Source organism: Vigna unguiculata, chromosome 3 (genome assembly GCF_037176805.1).
Source record: "Vigna unguiculata cultivar grain cowpea cultivar isolate G323 ecotype 2 chromosome 3, ASM3717680v1, whole genome shotgun sequence".
In the NCBI taxonomy this organism is placed as follows: Eukaryota; Viridiplantae; Streptophyta; class Magnoliopsida; order Fabales; family Fabaceae; genus Vigna; species Vigna unguiculata.
This window is the reverse complement of record NC_140794.1, coordinates 66,623,923-66,641,336: the sequence shown is the minus strand read 5'-3', so window position 1 is coordinate 66,641,336 and position 17,414 is coordinate 66,623,923. Positions and strand designations below refer to the sequence as shown.

At 31.3% G+C, this 17,414-nt stretch overlaps 2 protein-coding genes and 1 long non-coding RNA gene across 5 annotated transcripts; 1 reads left to right on the top strand and 2 right to left on the bottom strand.

The window, feature by feature from the left end:
- Positions 1-4,613: 4,613 nt before the first annotated feature.
- LOC114176635 (uncharacterized) lies at positions 4,614-6,302 on the bottom strand. Its single transcript, XM_028061742.2, has 2 exons — positions 5,217-6,302; positions 4,614-4,943 (listed from the first exon to the last, which is right to left on the bottom strand). Exons 1-2 carry the CDS (start codon positions 6,196-6,198, stop codon positions 4,810-4,812), a joined length of 1,116 nt encoding a protein of 371 aa, XP_027917543.2. The 5' UTR covers positions 6,199-6,302; the 3' UTR covers positions 4,614-4,809.
- Positions 6,303-7,409: 1,107 nt separating this feature from the next.
- Positions 7,410-9,390, top strand: LOC146888026 (uncharacterized). The gene is made up of 2 exons (XR_014993699.1): positions 7,410-8,363; positions 8,539-9,390. It is a non-coding gene; the product is annotated as an uncharacterized LOC146888026 (long non-coding RNA).
- Positions 9,391-12,043: 2,653 nt separating this feature from the next.
- On the bottom strand, positions 12,044-17,099 carry LOC114178435 (protein FAR1-RELATED SEQUENCE 4-like). Of its 3 annotated transcripts, XM_028064338.2 has the most exons (5): positions 16,921-17,099; positions 16,543-16,616; positions 16,060-16,412; positions 13,886-15,798; positions 12,044-12,590 (listed from the first exon to the last, which is right to left on the bottom strand). In XM_028064338.2, exons 3-4 carry the CDS (start codon positions 16,407-16,409, stop codon positions 13,905-13,907), a joined length of 2,244 nt encoding a protein of 747 aa, XP_027920139.2. In that variant the 5' UTR covers positions 16,410-16,412; positions 16,543-16,616; positions 16,921-17,099; the 3' UTR covers positions 12,044-12,590; positions 13,886-13,904. The 3 variants fall into 3 exon arrangements, with proteins under 3 accessions (XP_027920139.2, XP_027920138.2, XP_027920140.2); XM_028064337.2 differs by lacking the exon at positions 16,543-16,616; XM_028064339.2 differs by lacking the exons at positions 16,543-16,616; positions 16,921-17,099 and having other exon boundaries at positions 16,060-16,105; positions 16,242-16,401.
- Between the last annotated feature and the right edge of the window lie 315 nt (positions 17,100-17,414).

Below are 17,414 nucleotides of genomic sequence, written 5' to 3'. Positions count from 1 at the left end.
TAAAATGAATATGATAAAAAAATACTTTATTTTATTTTTGTTGTGTACTTTAAAGAAGAAATAAGAATGGAGGCATTATTTAAGTGGAACACCGACAAAAAAAAAAATCTCCGTCAGAATATAGAAAGAAAAAAAAAAGGGAAAAACCTTATCTGTTTATGTCTAATTTTAAAATACTACTTTGAAATATAATTTTTACAATAATAAATAAATTTATGTTTAAAAAGTCTATTAAAGTTACATTTTTCGACTATTATAAAATAATTTTTACACAAGTTATTTATTTTAACTCTTTTCTCCGCTACTCCACATAAAACAAAATTCGCTTTTTTAACGTAAGAAAATATCTTTTATTTCTTTTCTTTTATTTTACTAATTTATTTAATATAATTAAAAAATTAAAATATATCATAGTATTAAGTATTTAGAATGTTTCAATCTTAATTTTTTAAATTTAAATAATAAATAAACAAATATACCTCTATCATTATGTAAAACATTTTTTAAAATTTAAAATTTTTCTGAAAGTTAATTTAAACAAAAATATATTAAGTAAATATTTTCAACAACTTTTTTTATGTTGATATATATTTTTTCAAATTCAGTTACTTTTTTATGTTTAATTTTATTCTTTTTGTTGCTATAAATTCTTGACTTTTTTTTATAGAATTACATTGTTTTAATGTTAATTATTTTATCTTCATCGTTTTTTTGGCTTATTGTGAATTAGTGACATTAAAACTTGGATATATATATATATATATATATATATATATATATATATATATATATATATATATATAATTTATTATTTACTTGTTTGAGTTTGAAAAAAAAAATATCACAATGAATTCTATCCTGTAAGTTAATGTAATTTTGTATTGTAATAAATATATAAATAAATTTGAAAAATAAAACATCCTTAAATTAGTTAATCCACCAATCCAACCACTCATGATGAATTAAGTTGGTTTACAAAAAAATTTGCTACCAAAAAGTGAGTCAAATATTCATTTAGTTTTCTTATTTTGATATTTATTTAGTACCTTATTAATTTTTAATCAACTTAATTTTCATAAAATCCAAAACCAAATTTTTGTATTTCATATTAATTTTTAATATTTTTAGATTGTTTGCATGTTTAATCATACAAAGTTTGTTTTGAGATGATAACTTATAACTTTTTTTTTTCTAAAAGTTGAACCACACGTTAACAAATTTTGATTATTGAACATACAAACATACAAAATTAATAACTTTTTTAGCGAATTTTAATCACAATTGTTCATATATCATTCATAATTTTTACTTAGAATTGATTTGTTAATCTTTTTAAAAAGTTTTAGATTATGAGTTATGTGATTTATGTAATTACTTACTTGTCAACATTTTATAGATTTGTTGGTTATAACATATTATTTGTAATAAACTCTTAACATTTTATGTTTCCAATGTTCTCTTGTTATCTTCGTATTATCATTTAAAGTAATTTCAAATTGGTGATAATTTAAAAAAAAATAATAATTAAACGAGTCATAATTTCAAGATCATTCGTGAAACATTAACAAACATATTTTTCTTAAGCTTATATCTCTTGTTTTTCTTTTGCATTTTAGTTTGAATCAAGGTGAAATTTTCAACAGTAAATTGATTATTAACCTTCTACCATGACTTTTCGAAAATTTAACTCCATTACACAAATTTTGATTCTTATGGTTTATAAGCTATAACTTTCACCACAAAGGTGTAATGACTAATTATGAAAAAATTATTTTTGTTTTTTAGTAAGTCTCATAGAAACATAAATAACTCTCGCAAGGACAATAGATGTGTTATATTACAAATTTTATAATAAATCTTAATAAAGATTGCAAGGACTTTTAAAACAACTTTAAAAGTTGATGATATCTGAATTAGAAAAATGACTATTTATGGTATGAACAAGAACAAAGAAGATACACTAAACAAAAATGGTGAATTGGTTTCATAATCTTTTCTGCAATCTCTGTCTTTGACCACATGCGAAGAAAGTATAAGAAATTCTAAAAGTCGGTGGTTATGTTATTTTTTTACAACAAGGGTACTTTCAAAATCTCAATTAAAACGAGGAAGGCATGACAACGTGTTCACAAAACAATAATTTTGGCACACTAAACAAAAAATATTCTTCTCCACTTTACAACATAACAACCTTTTATGTTTCTTTACTCTTGTCACTTCTTACCTAAAACAAATAATATTTTCAAATCATATCTACATTTTAATTAATCAAACAAACTCCTAAAAGAATAATAGTGATCCACGTCATCGTTAAATTGAATGATCGTGTAGTTACACGTAATACTTTATTTGTCATATCTCAGCAAATTTTTAACGATTGATTGGAATAAGATTATTAAGTGACCAACCCTCATAGACTTTTGATATATGAAAAAAGTTTTAGTATTTTACCCTATTTAATTATTGATATGTGTTTAATATTTATTTTTAATTTTCTCATTATGAGCAATTTTTATATTTTGCATGTTGATATAAAAATAGGAATTTCTTTTGGTTTACAAATTTGCCAATTTAAATCAACACGTATTGTTGAAAGTGTGATCTGATGATACCACTAAAAAATTTATTAAGGAAAGATATTATAGAGCTAGGTCATCAATGATTTGAATAATTTTTTTTATTGGAAGAAAAAAACAAAATTAAGGTCGGTATTATTTCCCATTAAAAGAAAAATGAGAAAATATATATCTATTTATAAGCATTGGAGTTGAAGTTCTCAGATTTAAAAGGCCGACAAATTCATGATTGTAGCCCATAACCCAATTAGCCCATGCAATCAGCCTCAACTAGGCTGTTTCTTCCAACACCCTCTCAATTTTCTTCCTTCACCCCATCAAAGCCTTCGGAAATGTTGTTTCTGGAATAGGAGTGGGTGAATGTCTTCAAAAAAAGTGGGTAAGTGTCTTTTATTTCAAAGACCATTTCATACATGAAGAAGATGAGTAAAACATGGTAACTTCTCTATCTATTTATTCTCTTTCCATATCTCATTTTTGTCATTGTAATAATAAAAAAGTAAAATAAATTAAAAGATAAATAATCTACTTAGCACGACAAATATTACTATATCTCATTTTTAATATAATATAAAAATTATGATTCTATATAATAAGTATTAATATATTTCATTTTTAGTATAATAAAATTTTGTACATTTATATAACAAGTATTGATATTTTCTTTTCTAATATAACAAAAAAAAAATTACAGTTCCATAATAGTTAAGATAACTGATCAATACAGATACTTTAATTTTATTAATTTTGGCTAAACTCAACTAATTAAACTGACTATTAATGTTTGTGAAAGTTAACATTAATATTATTATGTAATTAATCTTGAAAAAATTACTAATAATTTCACATTTATATAAAAAAAAAGCAAAATATTTTTTAAAATTAATTAAATATAAATAGTAATATCACATAATATTTGTTTTAATATTAATAAACATCTAATTACTTCTTGTTTGTATTTAATAAATATCACAAATTTTCTTCCTAATGCGATCAATATGAAAGGTCAATACTGGACCAACTAATATGAAATATAACAGATTATTACTAATTTTATCTTAACTCAGTAAGTACTAAATAAAAAGAAGAAGAAAAACTTGTTCTATAATAGATTTTATGTATTTTAAAAAAAACATTTCACAAAAAGTATTATATATATTTCAAGAGAATTATTCTAAAAATAGTAAATTTGTTTTAAAAATTATATTCTCTAACATTTGTTAGAAAATCATATTTTAAAAATTTTAGATAGTCCTAGGTAAGGATGTAAAAAAGAAAAAGACATGTTTCATTAGAAGTCTAATACAAACCAAAGTTTTTGTTATATATCCTCTACCACAAGTTAAAATATCATTTTAAAAACTTATCGTGAGATTGCAGTAAGAAATTATAGGAAGAGAAAGTCAATTCGCCCGACAGATTCATGATTGTAGCCCATAACCCAATTAGCCCACGGAGTAAGCCTCTCCTCTTTCTGCTCTTTTCAACTTAGTTTTTTCTATTTTAATTCCTTTTTCTCTACTTTTCTCTCTAAAAATATCATGTATTGTGTTTTTTTATTTAAAAAATACATGTTTTCATTAGAAGTCTAATACACACCAAGTTTTTGTTATGTATCCTCTTCCACCAAATTGGGCTAAATTAAGCGTTTCCTATACTTTTTACTTGTTTTCTTTTTTATTTTTTTTTTAAATTCGTCCATTATTTTGAATATCTTTTACTCCAAAAAGACCATCTTTTACATTAAGAAGAGTATGTACCTTGGTAACTTCTCTGATCTGTTTATTCTATTTTTCTTTTTCATAACCCGTATTTCACTTATAAAATGAAATTTAGCAAAGTATTAACTTTATCTCAATTCAGTGAACACTGAATAAAACTTAAATCGAAATCATGAATACTATTTTTTTCTCTAAAAATGATAATCTTATTTCTTTGCCCTTATAAATTAAAGATAGTAAAAGATAGCAAGTTGTTATTGATTTCATCTCCCTTCAACAATTCAATAAGTATCGAATCAAAATTAATCAAAACCACTGAAGAAAATCAACTATTATTTGAACAAAAAACTTAGAAGAAAATATTAGATATTTAGTACAAAGTATTCCATCCTTGACCTGACGTGCACTACATAAAGACACACTCCCACATTTACAAACACAACACATTATTTCTGCAGAATTCAACAACAACTTTTGTGGCATAATTAACAGTTTAAGGCCATGAAGCCATTTCAAAGCTCAGCATCCCTTATATTCTCTTTCACTTCTTCTGATTTTTTCTTGGCAGCTTTTGCTATGTCACTAGCCTTCTGTGCTGCTGCATCCTTCATTTCTCTGGCCTTCTCAGCACTGTAATGACCAGCCTCTGTTCATCACCAACAACAACAAATTAAACCAGCTTTGCCATAAGTCTGCTCTTAATGATGCTTAAAATTGCATATGTTTGAGTCAATAACATGCTGCAAATGTTCTACTATGTGAAACAAATAAAACACAACATTCATCCTAAAAACTATTAACTTGTTTAAAAAACAAAGAAAAGAGGAAATCAGGCTTTTGATTGTGCGTGTGAAAATGGTTTTTTATATGCGGTATACTGGTTGCAGAGCAGAAATGTTTTTGAAGTTAGTGTACCAACCAGAAGCAAAGTCTTGGAGTTTCTCTTTGGTTCTCTGAGCAGCATCACTGGCGTATTCATTGGTCTTCTGAGCCGTGTCACTGGAATAGTCTTTGGTTCTCTGAGCCGCATCACTGGCATATTCAGATGCCTTTTTGCTTCTCTGAGCAGCATCATTAATAACTTGGTCTTTGGTCTTCTGAGCCGTGTCACTGGCATAATCAGAAGCTTCTCTGCTCTTGTGAGCAGCATCACTTGCATAATCTTTGATATTCTGCCCTGCATTTTGAGCAGTACCACTGATATAGTCCTTGGTCTTCTTGGCAGCATCACTGGCATACTCCTTGGTCTTCTGTGCTCCATCACTGGCCTTTTGAGCACCATAATCTTTGGTTTTCTTTGCAGCATCGCCAGCGTCACTGGCATATTCCTTGGTTTTTTCAGCAGCATAATCTTTTGTTCTCTTAGCAGCATCGCCAGCGTCACTGGCATATTCCTTGGTTTTTTCAGCAGCATAATCTTTAGTCTTCTGTGCAGCATCAGTGGCAGAATCCTTGGTCTTCTGAGCAGCATCAACAACATAGTCCTTGGTCTTCTGAGCAGTATCACAAGCATAATCCTTAGATTTCTGAGCAGCATCACCAGCACAGTCCTTTGATTTCTGTGCAGTGTCACCAGCATATTCCTTTGATTTCTGTGCAGTGTCGGTAGCATAGTCAGAGACTTTCTTCGTGGTGGATTCTTTGGGCTCTTGATCATATTTGAAGCCAAATCCCTCAGTGAGTTTCTCTTTAGCCCATTCTGTCCATGACTCTGCAGCTTCTTTCCCCTCTTTACCAGTGTCCATGGCCTTGTTGGCTGTTTGTGAGGTCTTGGCTTTAGCCTCCTCAAAATCACGACCTTCCTCTTTGGTTGATGGCATGTGGCCAACACTGGTGCAGTTACAGTTCATGGCAAGCAACACCACCGCCATCACCAAAACAAAAACCACCCTGGAAGCCATGATGGTATGAGAAAGGTTAATGTATATAAGTTTGAGAAGAAATAAACAAAGAAGTTTGTGAGATTCCAGAACGAATGAAACAGAAGTTATGGTGAAGAGTGGTTGGGGATTGGGAGGTTTATATAAGGGAGTGGACTGAAATGATGAACATGGAGGGTGTGATGCATGCAACGTGGCTTCTTTACAAACATGTCAAAATTAAACGTGTCAGTTAGAGGAAGAAATAATGTCTGAAACTGCATGCCATAACATCATTTGTTTCTTAAGGTATAGTTTATGGAGATGGCACGTGTCAGTGAATGTGAAAGCATGGTAGATTGGAAGGGGTTATAATTTTTCTGGTTGCTTCTTGTATTCTCACACCGCCAAAGAACCCCAATTCCATTTGATGGGAATGTAGAAAGGCCTCATCTGTCTTTTATTTACTTTCTTTCTTCTCCCATTAAACAAAATTTTCTATGAAACGTCACCACCGCTTTATCTATTTTTTGTTTAGACTTTGTTTGATTAATACACCTTTTGTTTCTTCGTAGAAAATTAATATAAAAAATGTGAATTGTTTGGGAAGAGTCTCTGACTGCATTTTGGCTATCATCTTGAAAACTTGAAAAGAATTATAGAATGAATCTTCAACTTCTTTCTACAGTATTGGATATATGGCAAAATAATTATTGCATGTTTGAAGAGTAATTAAATGTACCCTTCAAAAGGTAAAATAATTATATGCACATTATATAAAATAGTTTTGTTTCAATAATTTATTTACAATATTGTGAATTGTAAAGTGATGAACAAATGGAAGTTTCATGTGGCTTTTCTTGCACTTGGCTAGTGAGGATTAATCTGAGATAAGGATAGTTCAGGAGTGGGGACGAGTTTCTTTATTTATTTTGAAATAAAATACTGATCATCATACTAATGGAGAGAATTATTTTTCCGTCATTATTACCTATGTAAATACAGACGTGTCTATACACATCTTCTAATATATATAATACAATATTTATTAAGAGTAAAGTGAAATAAATACAAAAAAGAAGAAAAAAATAATTGTTAATTAATGAAAAAAAAACTGTTAAAATTTAGTCTAAAACCTAACTAAAATGATAATTAATAATTTTTAATATAATTATGTAAAAAATTTATATTGATTTATATCTGAAAATGTGAAATGACAATAAAACTATTGTAAGTATAAAACAAGAGCCCAAATGAGAAAAACGTTTAGGAGGAGTATGTATAGTGAAATATAGGGGTACATACAGCAAAAGTCTTGAACTAATGAACGGGTGTAACACATGAAACTGGAGGTATAGAAAGAATATTAGAATGAGCCAAGCCCATACCCAATTTTTTTTTCTGCTAGGGTTTTATTTTATCATTTTATTATTATTTACTTTATATTTTTTACTTATTGTTGTTTTATTTAGTTTTATTTTTATTTTTAAAACATTTTTATCTAAGAACCCAAAAATAAATTCACAGAAGCTTCATATCAGCATCTTCATCCCTGTAAACCAGGCCCTAGCACACCCAAACCACCGTCAGCCATGGCCAATTGGACTCGCCGCCGGCATCGCCTCCGGCATTCGTTTCTTTCTTCGCGCGCCTCTCTTCTTCAGATCACAGAAGCCCTAACCTTAGCTCCATTGCCTTATTCATAATCGCATATTCACCCCCTACCAGAGCCCCATCGAGATTCAAGGAGACTCGATGCTGCCGGCGATTATGTTCTTCTGCTCATTGCGCGACTCCCTCTTCCTCTCTTCTATTCGCCAGATTTTGAGTTAAATGCGTGATTCGCCAAGGAGAGCAAAGAGTAGCCCAAGCTACGCTGCCACGGGAGGCGTCACAGTGCCTATTAAACCCAGGCGTGCTACCATTGCTTTCGCTAGTGCAAGCGCCACTCTCGAACCTTCGCCAGTAAAAGGCCGCCGCAGGTGACGCGCCATCGCTACTGCCGATCCTCACTAAGTCTTCTCCGGCGTCGATTTCTCCTTCCTCACCTCGAGCTCTAGCATCATTTCGTTCTCACCTCCGCTACATCGCCTACTGCCGATTACCAATGCTGCTGCGATGATTTCTCCACTGCTGTTGCTACCAGCTCTGCTCGCGCACACAATTTGCCATTTCTCTCACCGTGAAACCCTCTTTATTCTGTTTAGGTAATGAAGTCTTAAAAACAGGGGATAATAACTTCACCCGGTCCTGAATGGATTGAATTCGGCCTCTGTATTTCCTGTGTGATTCTTTTATGTTTGTTTCTCATCTTCTTCTATTGTTCTTATTCTATTATTCGTTCTGTACTGATTTCTGGATGAATTTTGCGAATATGAATAGGTGAAAATCGTGAGGATAGTAGAAATAACACGTAGCAACAGTGTGCATCAGAGGTGTAGTGAAGATGCAATAGTGCAACAAATGAAATTTCATCAATCGGCAATGACTTAAACTCAGAAATAAGGTAATATGAATAAGAACCTTCGTTGTAGCGTCATCTTCGGGTTCTAACTCCTTCAATTTCCAGAACTTAATTTCCTCTGCAAAAATCTTCTCACTCGTTCTTCTTCAATTCAGTGTTTCTTCTTCGTTATGTAATTTGCTTTGTTGAAAACTTCTTTGTTATGTTTCTGATGCGCGTTCTCTCTCTCCTCTTTTTTTTTTACGCTGTGGTGAATGAGAAACTGTGTTGGTAATGTGTGTGGTTGCTATGGAGATGAAGAAGAAGACGGGCGTGTGAGAGATTTTTCAGCTCCGGGGAAAGAGGTGATGAAGTGTGAAGGTGATGAACCAAACGTGATTTAGCGAAGGAACAAATAAAATGAAAAAAAGCAGAGGAGGCTATTCAAACGTCCCTATTCCCTCCCTTTTCTGTTATGTGTATATTGGTGTGTGATGTGTGAGCTCGCGTGGAACAACCATTGATCTATTGGTGATTGAATGGAGATGATAAAAACATGAATTCCCCCAAATAATCGTTCCTGTGTGCTCTAATTGCTAATTATAAAATAGACATTTGTTGCAAATCAATGATATCCACGTGTAAGAGTGTAAGTGGAGAGAATTTTGAGGGTGCTGTGAAAAGAAGAGGGTGTATGAGTATAAAGAGAAATTGGATTATAAACCCAATAGAAAATCGTGTAAAGATATATGGAAATGAGAGTAAAAACATTCACAGAGTTTCTCCCTACACTTCCAAAGAGTTCTACTGCACATCCAAAAGAATTTAAATTTTCTATAATACCCCTCTGAACTCTTTGACTATTAAGCGATAAAAGTTAAAAAAGATTCTCTTTGCCTCTGTGGTAAAATCCTTAACCGACTTTCGAAATCCGATAAAATCCTAAACCGGCTTTCGAAATCCGGTGAATAGTGTCAAACGTATTTGAAATTGTTAACCAGCATTTGAAGTCCGGTTAAGTGATTTAACGGAATTCAATATCCGTTTTATTTGTATACCGGCCGGTAACGAAATTCTAAATCAGTTTTTTTTTTTTTAAACCGATATTCGTAGTATAGTTGGTGATTTTAATTTAGTTATTGTTTTATTTGATTTGTTTATAAGATTTAATTTCAATTGTTTTATAATTTATGTATTAATTATTTAATTTTAGATTATTTATATTTGATATAAGTACATTAAATAAAATTTTATTAATTTAATTTTTTAGGTATTTGCCTTTATAATATCTAGATTAATTTTATTTAATTATTTTCAAATGTTAGTATATAAATATAAACTTTAAATAAAAAAATAGTTTACTAAACCGGACTTCCATTGCCGATAAAAATAACTACAAAAATTAAATTAATAAAATTTTATTTAATGTACTTATATAAAATATAAATAATCTAAACCTAAATAATTAATACATAAATTATAAAATAATTGAAGTTAAATCTTATAAACAAATCAAATAAAAAAAATAAGAAAATTAAAATCACCAACTCTACTACAAATGCCGCTTTAAAAAAAAACTGATTTAGAATTTCGTTAAAAGCTTAACCGGACTTCGAATGCCGATAGACAATTTCATAACCAGGCTTCGAATGCTGGTATATAAAGAAAACAGATTTCGAATTTCGTTAAATCATTTAACCATACTTCAAATGTCGGTTCACAATTTAAAATCCGTTTGACACTATTCACCGGGTTTCGAAAGCCGGTTAAAGATTTTACCAGATTTCGAAAGCCGGTTAAGGATTTTACCGGGTTTTAAAATATGAAAAAACTCGTGATTTCACAGCAAAGGCAGAGATAATCTTTTTTTAACTTTTACCGTTTAATAGTTAAAGGGTTCAGAGGGGTATTATAGAAAATTTAAATTCTTTTGGAGGTGCAGTAAAACTCTTTGGAGTTGCAGAAAGAAACCCCCAACATTCACCTGGTCAGGTCCAAATAAAATAGTAGGGTGAATATAAATAAAAATAGATTGGGCCTAAAAACACTGTAAAAAATGAAAGTTATGTTTTCCTTCTTTTTTTTTTTGTCATCGTATTTAAGAAAAAATCATTTTCTAATTTGTTTTAAATTAAAATATTTAATTAACATTTTTAAATTATTTTTAATTTTTTTAAGAAACTTTTATTTTTATCCTTTTTTATTTATCACACTCCTTTTGAATTATTTTGGAATCAAGTTTTATTAGCTTGAATGAAATTGAGTAGTTGACACAATACACTAATAAATATTATAATATCTTACTTGAATGAAATTGTAAACAAAAAAATTAAACTAATAATAATTTTAATTTACACAAATCTTTTATTTTTTAAATTTTAATTTATGTTAGACGGTAATAAACAAGATCCATGACTTCATGAAAATAACTTAGAAAGTAACAAAAAAAGTATATAAAAAGTCATCCAAACAATATTTTAGATTATAACTAAATAACAAATAAAAATATTGTAAGGAAGTAAAATTGATCAAATATAAATGATTTAATATAGCATTAAATGAAATTACACAGACAAACAAAAAAATGTATAATTAAAAGTATGGATGAAAAATATATAGTTAAGAGTATCATGGAAAATGTATTAGAAATATGAGAAAAACTTTCATATATCAAATTAGTCAAATCATTAAGAGAAAATGAATATTATTTTAACGACACAAAAGTCTTTAAATGAAATAAAAATTATGAATTAATAAAAATAAAGAAGATACATTTTTTTAATATTACTTAATAAATAAAGGATTTATACACTTTGAAATTGAGAGTCAACAATTCTTTTTTGTGTAAAAAGAATTAAAGAAAAAAAAAACAATCAAATTTGAAACCTAAAAGTTATTTGGTTATTTCGAAGATAGTAGAAAAAATTATGTAAAAAAAAAGTTATGAAAATTAAGATTAATATATATATATATATATATATATATATATATATATATATATATATATTCATGAATTTAGTTTTAATAAGAAAAATGATTTTTGATACTATAGTTTTAGGATAAAATTGTTAAAAAAAATGAATTTTTGTATTTACAAAAAAATGATAGATTAAAAGGTAAAATAATAAATGTGAAGCAGATGTAAATTTTTTTTTGAATGTTAAAATAACATGATGCTTTTGATAAAGACATTAATAATTTGACTTAGTTAGAATGTTTTCAACTTGACTAAAATTATAAATTCAATTGACTGAGTTTGAGGTTATGCTTCCTTAATGTAGTGTGGTTTAATTTTGATTGATTGACATACCTCAACCAAAACCTACCAAACTTTAAATTAAAATTCACTGCAGTGCTCCTGAATTCAAAGCAGTACTCACTCTTACCAGCTAATCGATAATAAGTTTGAAGGATAATCATCAGGCTTATAATTAATGCAAAATCTTAAAGAAACAGCAACCATATAGCAAGAGCTACTGTGATTATAAATTTGGCATTCAGTAAGGCCTGCAAAAGACACTTCATATGAGCACTCTTGCAGACTTGTATTGTATGCAACATATATCTCTACAAGTACATGTCTTCTACCCGTCATGAAGATGGCTCTATGAGAAAACCACAAGCCAAGGTTCACTTCTAAGTGCATACCTTCAGCCCAGAACTAGATTCCACTAAATAAACAGAAAATAGTATAACAAGGAAACAAATCCTACTCTGGAACTCTTGGTTTCTGTTCTATCTAAATAGTATACAAAATTATATTTACTTCTCAGGACCAACTAATTTGTTCCCTCGAAGACAACATTGACAGGAGAAAAGAAAATAATACAAAAACTGACTAATATGACAAATTGACAATCTCTATATACTCAGCAAAGGAATTTAGGAGATTCGAACCAAATCCCATGCAGCCACTACAATGTATCTTACTATCTCAATTTCTATTGTTGTTGGAAATAGCTCCCAGATATCCAATATGATTAAAGATTCCCTGTGACACAAGTGTTTCAGACTTCTTGTATCAGTTACTGGTAAAAATAATCATATAATAACAAATAAGCAGCATTAAGCATATACATAAGAAATGCTATTGTGTAAAGATTAGAATGCATGTATGACATTACTAAAGAATAAGGCCTCTAACTGTTCAGGTATAAAGGCTATCATAAAGTCATCCCGACAGATACTCTATCCCTGATCAGGAACATGTGAAAAAGTTATAAATTCAACAACAATTGGCTAGTTAGAATAATTAGTGAAGCATCAAAATAAACGAACATTTCGCTAAAACACACGATTTTCAAATGTGGTAAAAAAAATAAATGAAAATTTAAGGTTGAATCAAAGATTTCTGAACTGAAACTAAAATATTTTTTGAATGAATTCTAAACCATGTTTTAAATACCAAATATAGGCATTTAGTGACGGTCCCAAACACGCCATAGCAAGATACGTGATATCGGGATAACTACTATATTGAATTATTTATGTAGTCTTCTTATATAATATGATATCAATCGCGTATCACGGAAAATACTGGAAATCCTATAATACTCAATATCGTATGGCTGATAGCGTCAGCAACATGCAGAACTTATGTGGCTGTTGAAAAGTGATATATCAATTATACATGTAAAAAAATTAAGTTAGTACAAATAAAAAAATGTATTAAAATTTGCATAATATTAAGGCAAAAGTTCGATTGGCCAGAGTCTTGCTGGAGATAACATGAGGATGCAGGAGTATGCTCCGACCATGACACCCATTGCGCCCACAACAGTGGACAGAGTTGCTGTCACGGAGTCTAGGAATTCCACAATGCAACAGCACTGTAGAACCGCCAAAACGGTCATTTAACTATGCTGATATGATATAGAAATTCCGAAAAAATTATCAAAACTACAAACAAAGAATTAACAATAAACAAAACATACAAGTAAATACCAACAAAACTCATAGAATTGTCCTATATATGAATCATCATGTTGGTATTTGAGTTTTTCAGCACTGACAAGTATTCTAGGGAAAGAGAAATTATTTCCTCCCCATAAATGTTGAGTTGGAAGTGTCTGGGTGTTTTGGAAAGTGTGTGGAAGTGGACTTGTGCTAAAAGAAGTCCAAACCCAACAGGTTATAACAAGTTAGAAAGGTCAAAAACCTCCCATCAATTCAATCCAATAACTTTATGTAAAAATCTAGCTTGGTAACAAAAATACATACATAGAAGTCATACGTTGTACACAGACACCCAAGTGGTTGCACAAAGAGAGACAGAGTGTTGCTTACTATGTTGTGAATTGTGATACTATGAAACTTTGCACGTCTTCCTATTGTGGCCAAGTCCCTTGCATTTACTACACTGAAGCTGACGTTTAATTATGTCTATCGAGTCAACTTGCTTTATTTTTGGCCGACCTGGAGGGCGCTTAGTTGGTGGAGGGGTTACCATAACTAAAGCAGCGGATTCACCCTGGACAGGTGGTCTGTCAACATTTGGCACAGGGTGAATAGATTCTGCATACGTTAATTGATAATTCTCAACTGTGAAGTATCTTGAACAATAATCATATGGACTCCTACCGACACATTCAAAGACAGCAATGGCATGACAGCATGGTACACCAGTAAGTTGCCACCCCTTGCAGCTGCAATCCCAATTATCAATATCAACAATATCAACAGATTCTCCACGGACCTCAAATGTACTACCTTCAGAGAACAATACTTGAAGTGAACGAGCAACTAATGTTTCCTTTTGTAGCAATTCCTCCTTGGATGGTGTCAACTTTGTAATCCATTGATTAGATTCTATGCGTCGTGCATAAATTGTTTCCATCATCTTACCTCGTAATGCATCAATCATTTGAGTAATTGGCAACTCATGTGCCTCTGACACCCAACTGTAGAACTGCTGTCCAAAATTTGATGAAAGGAGATTATACCTTGCTCCATTAAAGAATGCATTTGCCCAGTGGTCTGGCTCACTTTGGATCACCCAATCATAGGCCTCCGGAGAAATACCTTTAATGTTCTCAATACTACGTTCAAAAGTATCCAATTTGGGGGCATAAGCAGCAGCATAAAAATCATTAATCATAAACCGTCTGGCCTCATGAGAAAATTGTCCCTTCAAGTCCTTGTTCAATTTCTCAGCAAGGTGACGTAAACAATAGCTATGGTAGCATTTTTCAAATATATTAGACAATGAACTTTTTAGGCCATTTTGAAAATCTGCAACAAATGTGATCTGCTCGGATGTTGATATCGCTAATTTCAGTTCCTGCAGAAACCAGCACCAATTGTCTTCAGTCTCGGTGTCTACAACTGCAAAAGCTACAGGAAAAATGCCATCATTTCCATCCACAGCAGTTGCAGCTAATAATTCCCCTTGGTACTTTGAGTTTAAAGGAGTTCTGTCAAGGAAAATGAGAGGGCGACAACCTAACTGAAAACCAGATACTGAGGCATGAAATGCCACAAAGAGACGATGGAAACTTGAGTCCTCTTTAGTTGTGAATGTTGCAAAACTCCCTGGATTGGTCTCTTTTATCTTCTCACAGAAAAATGGCAACTGTGTATAAGCCTCTTTATAGGAGCCTTGAAGCTGCTCTCTAGCAATTTCTTTTGCGCGCCACGCTTGAGAATAATTTAACTGAATCCCATACTCCCGCTTTATGTCATCAGCAATATCCTTTGGCTTGTAATTAGGTGAATCTTTCAATTTCTCTTTTATGATACTTCCCACCCAACCCCTTGTTGCTCGATACCCAGCTTTAACGGCAGATCCTTCACAAGTATGATTGTAATGCATTTTCTTAATGCAAATCAACTGTGTGGTAGACAACCTAGATGCGTATATTCTCCAAGGACAACCTTGACATTTGCATTTGACGGTGACACGATGACTATCATTTTTCTTATATTTGTAAGCAAACCCATGAGCAATAGAGTATTTATGCAATGCTTCACGAAATTCACTAAAACTATTGAACCTTTGGCCCACACCAGTGATGGTATTTTCCCACTGCTGTGCAGCTTTACGATGACTGTCATCATTACCCCCAGAACAAATAGAACGTGCAGAGACATCATTAGCTACATCAACCTCTACTTGATCAATGCATTGGACAGCATCAACAATGGCATCAATAGGAGCAACGACAGGAACAACGGCTTCCGACACAGTTGTCCTGCTTGACCTGAAAAAACAAGTGTTCTAAAAGATTTTCAAGTGCACAAGTGAATGCATATGATCCAAACATATCCTATGGCCACCTTATCTGGTCGCAGCCACAGCATCCACTATTTTTCAACATCCTAATTTCTACATTTATGGGCCAAATCAAACTATATAAATGATAAATGTCTAATCAAACTATATAAATAATAAATGTCTATCAGTATGAGGGAAAGTCTACGTAAGAATGAGTGATAAACAAACAGAACTTGTGAAAAACTACCTACTACCAGGCATGTTGGAATTGTTATTTCGAGCAGCTCCTTCCTCTGACATAACAAACACATCAACCGTGTTAACATCCCCAAGGAAACTGACCATGCGTTGCAAATCCTTGTCTTTAGACACTGTAATAAGTGTTTTTTTGTTGCCAGGAAGGAAGTACTTGATAATCATCGTACTTACATTGCAGTTGAACATTTCTGCTATCTCTGACTTAAAATCACTTAAATTTGTCTGTTGATCAATGTCTATTGCATACGCATCCCCTCCACTGTATGACAATAATCCATCCTTATCTGTCACAAACTCACCTCCTGATTGACATATAGCAATAACTTTCCTCGTAGCCATGGCCTGCCAAGTAGCAAACATATAATTTTTATTATTATACAAGTGACAAAATGCAAGTGTCAATGTCATAACTCATAACTCAAAAGTCAAAATATCTGGGTAGATGATAATAAACAGTGAAAGAGGTCCTTGCATTAGCGTTCTGAACTCCTTACTGCAAGGGCCCAACAAGTAAATTTCACTGCCCAGAATCCAAAGTCACGTTTGCTATCAAATATCAGAAGCGAAACACACATTAAACAAGCACAACACAATCGACCATAGAAAGTGTAGATAAAAATCCAATCTCTATAACACAAATAACAGGAACTTCCCAAATGAAAAACCAATGATTTAGAGAAAAAGAGAGAGCAAAGTTTATTGGTAGAAAACAGAAAAAACAGTGAACTAAAATATGATTTTGATATCAAGAAAGCAGAAGGGTGGTGGAAAGGATGTAATTGAAATGGAAAAAGAAAGAAAGGAAGAAAACCCTAACGGAGAAGAAGAAGAAAAAGAAGAGAACAAGAACCTAAAATGCAGAATGGAGGGTGCAATTGTTGGTATTGGTGTTTGCAGAGATGATGAGAGGGAAGCAATCGGAGAGAGAAAGGTCTGTTCTTTTGTGTTTACCCCCAAATTGTCTAGGCCTCACTCTACGACGACGTATTGACAATGTCACTTCACTTTCACCTTCCTGATTTGATTTCCACAAAACACCACTCTACTTCTTTTTATTACAACCATTCTACCCTAACAAATCTTTTTTCCCTTTTATGCAAACACATGTTCCTTTTTCACACTTTATTTTATATTAAATTAATTATGTTTCTTATAGTTCTCTTCTCTAAAACAATCACTTCTTACGACGCTACTTTTAAAATAATCATAAACTGAAAAAAAAATCAGAATTATTTCAAATGGATTTCTCCCATAAAAGTTGATATAGTTTAGAAGACAAAATGTCGAAATTGTAATTCATTTTAGATTTTGTACCTATATACTTACTTTTATTATAATTATAAA

What these genes read in the sequence shown, in the direction of transcription:
- LOC114176635 (XM_028061742.2), bottom strand. Translation starts at nt 6,198, where the DNA reads ATGGCTTCCAGGGTGGTTTTTGTTTTGGTGATGGCGGTGGTGTTGCTT. An exon ending in ACTCCAAGACTTTGCTTCTG is followed by an intron (nt 4,944 to 5,216) that starts GTTGGTACACTA and finishes GGTGATGAACAG; the next exon opens with AGGCTGGTCATTACAGTGCT.
- LOC114178435 (XM_028064338.2), bottom strand. Translation starts at nt 16,409, where the DNA reads ATGGCTACGAGGAAAGTTATTGCTATATGTCAATCAGGAGGTGAGTTT. An exon ending in TCCAACATGCCTGGTAGTAG is followed by an intron (nt 15,799 to 16,059) that starts GTAGTTTTTCAC and finishes TTGTTTTTTCAG; the next exon opens with GTCAAGCAGGACAACTGTGT.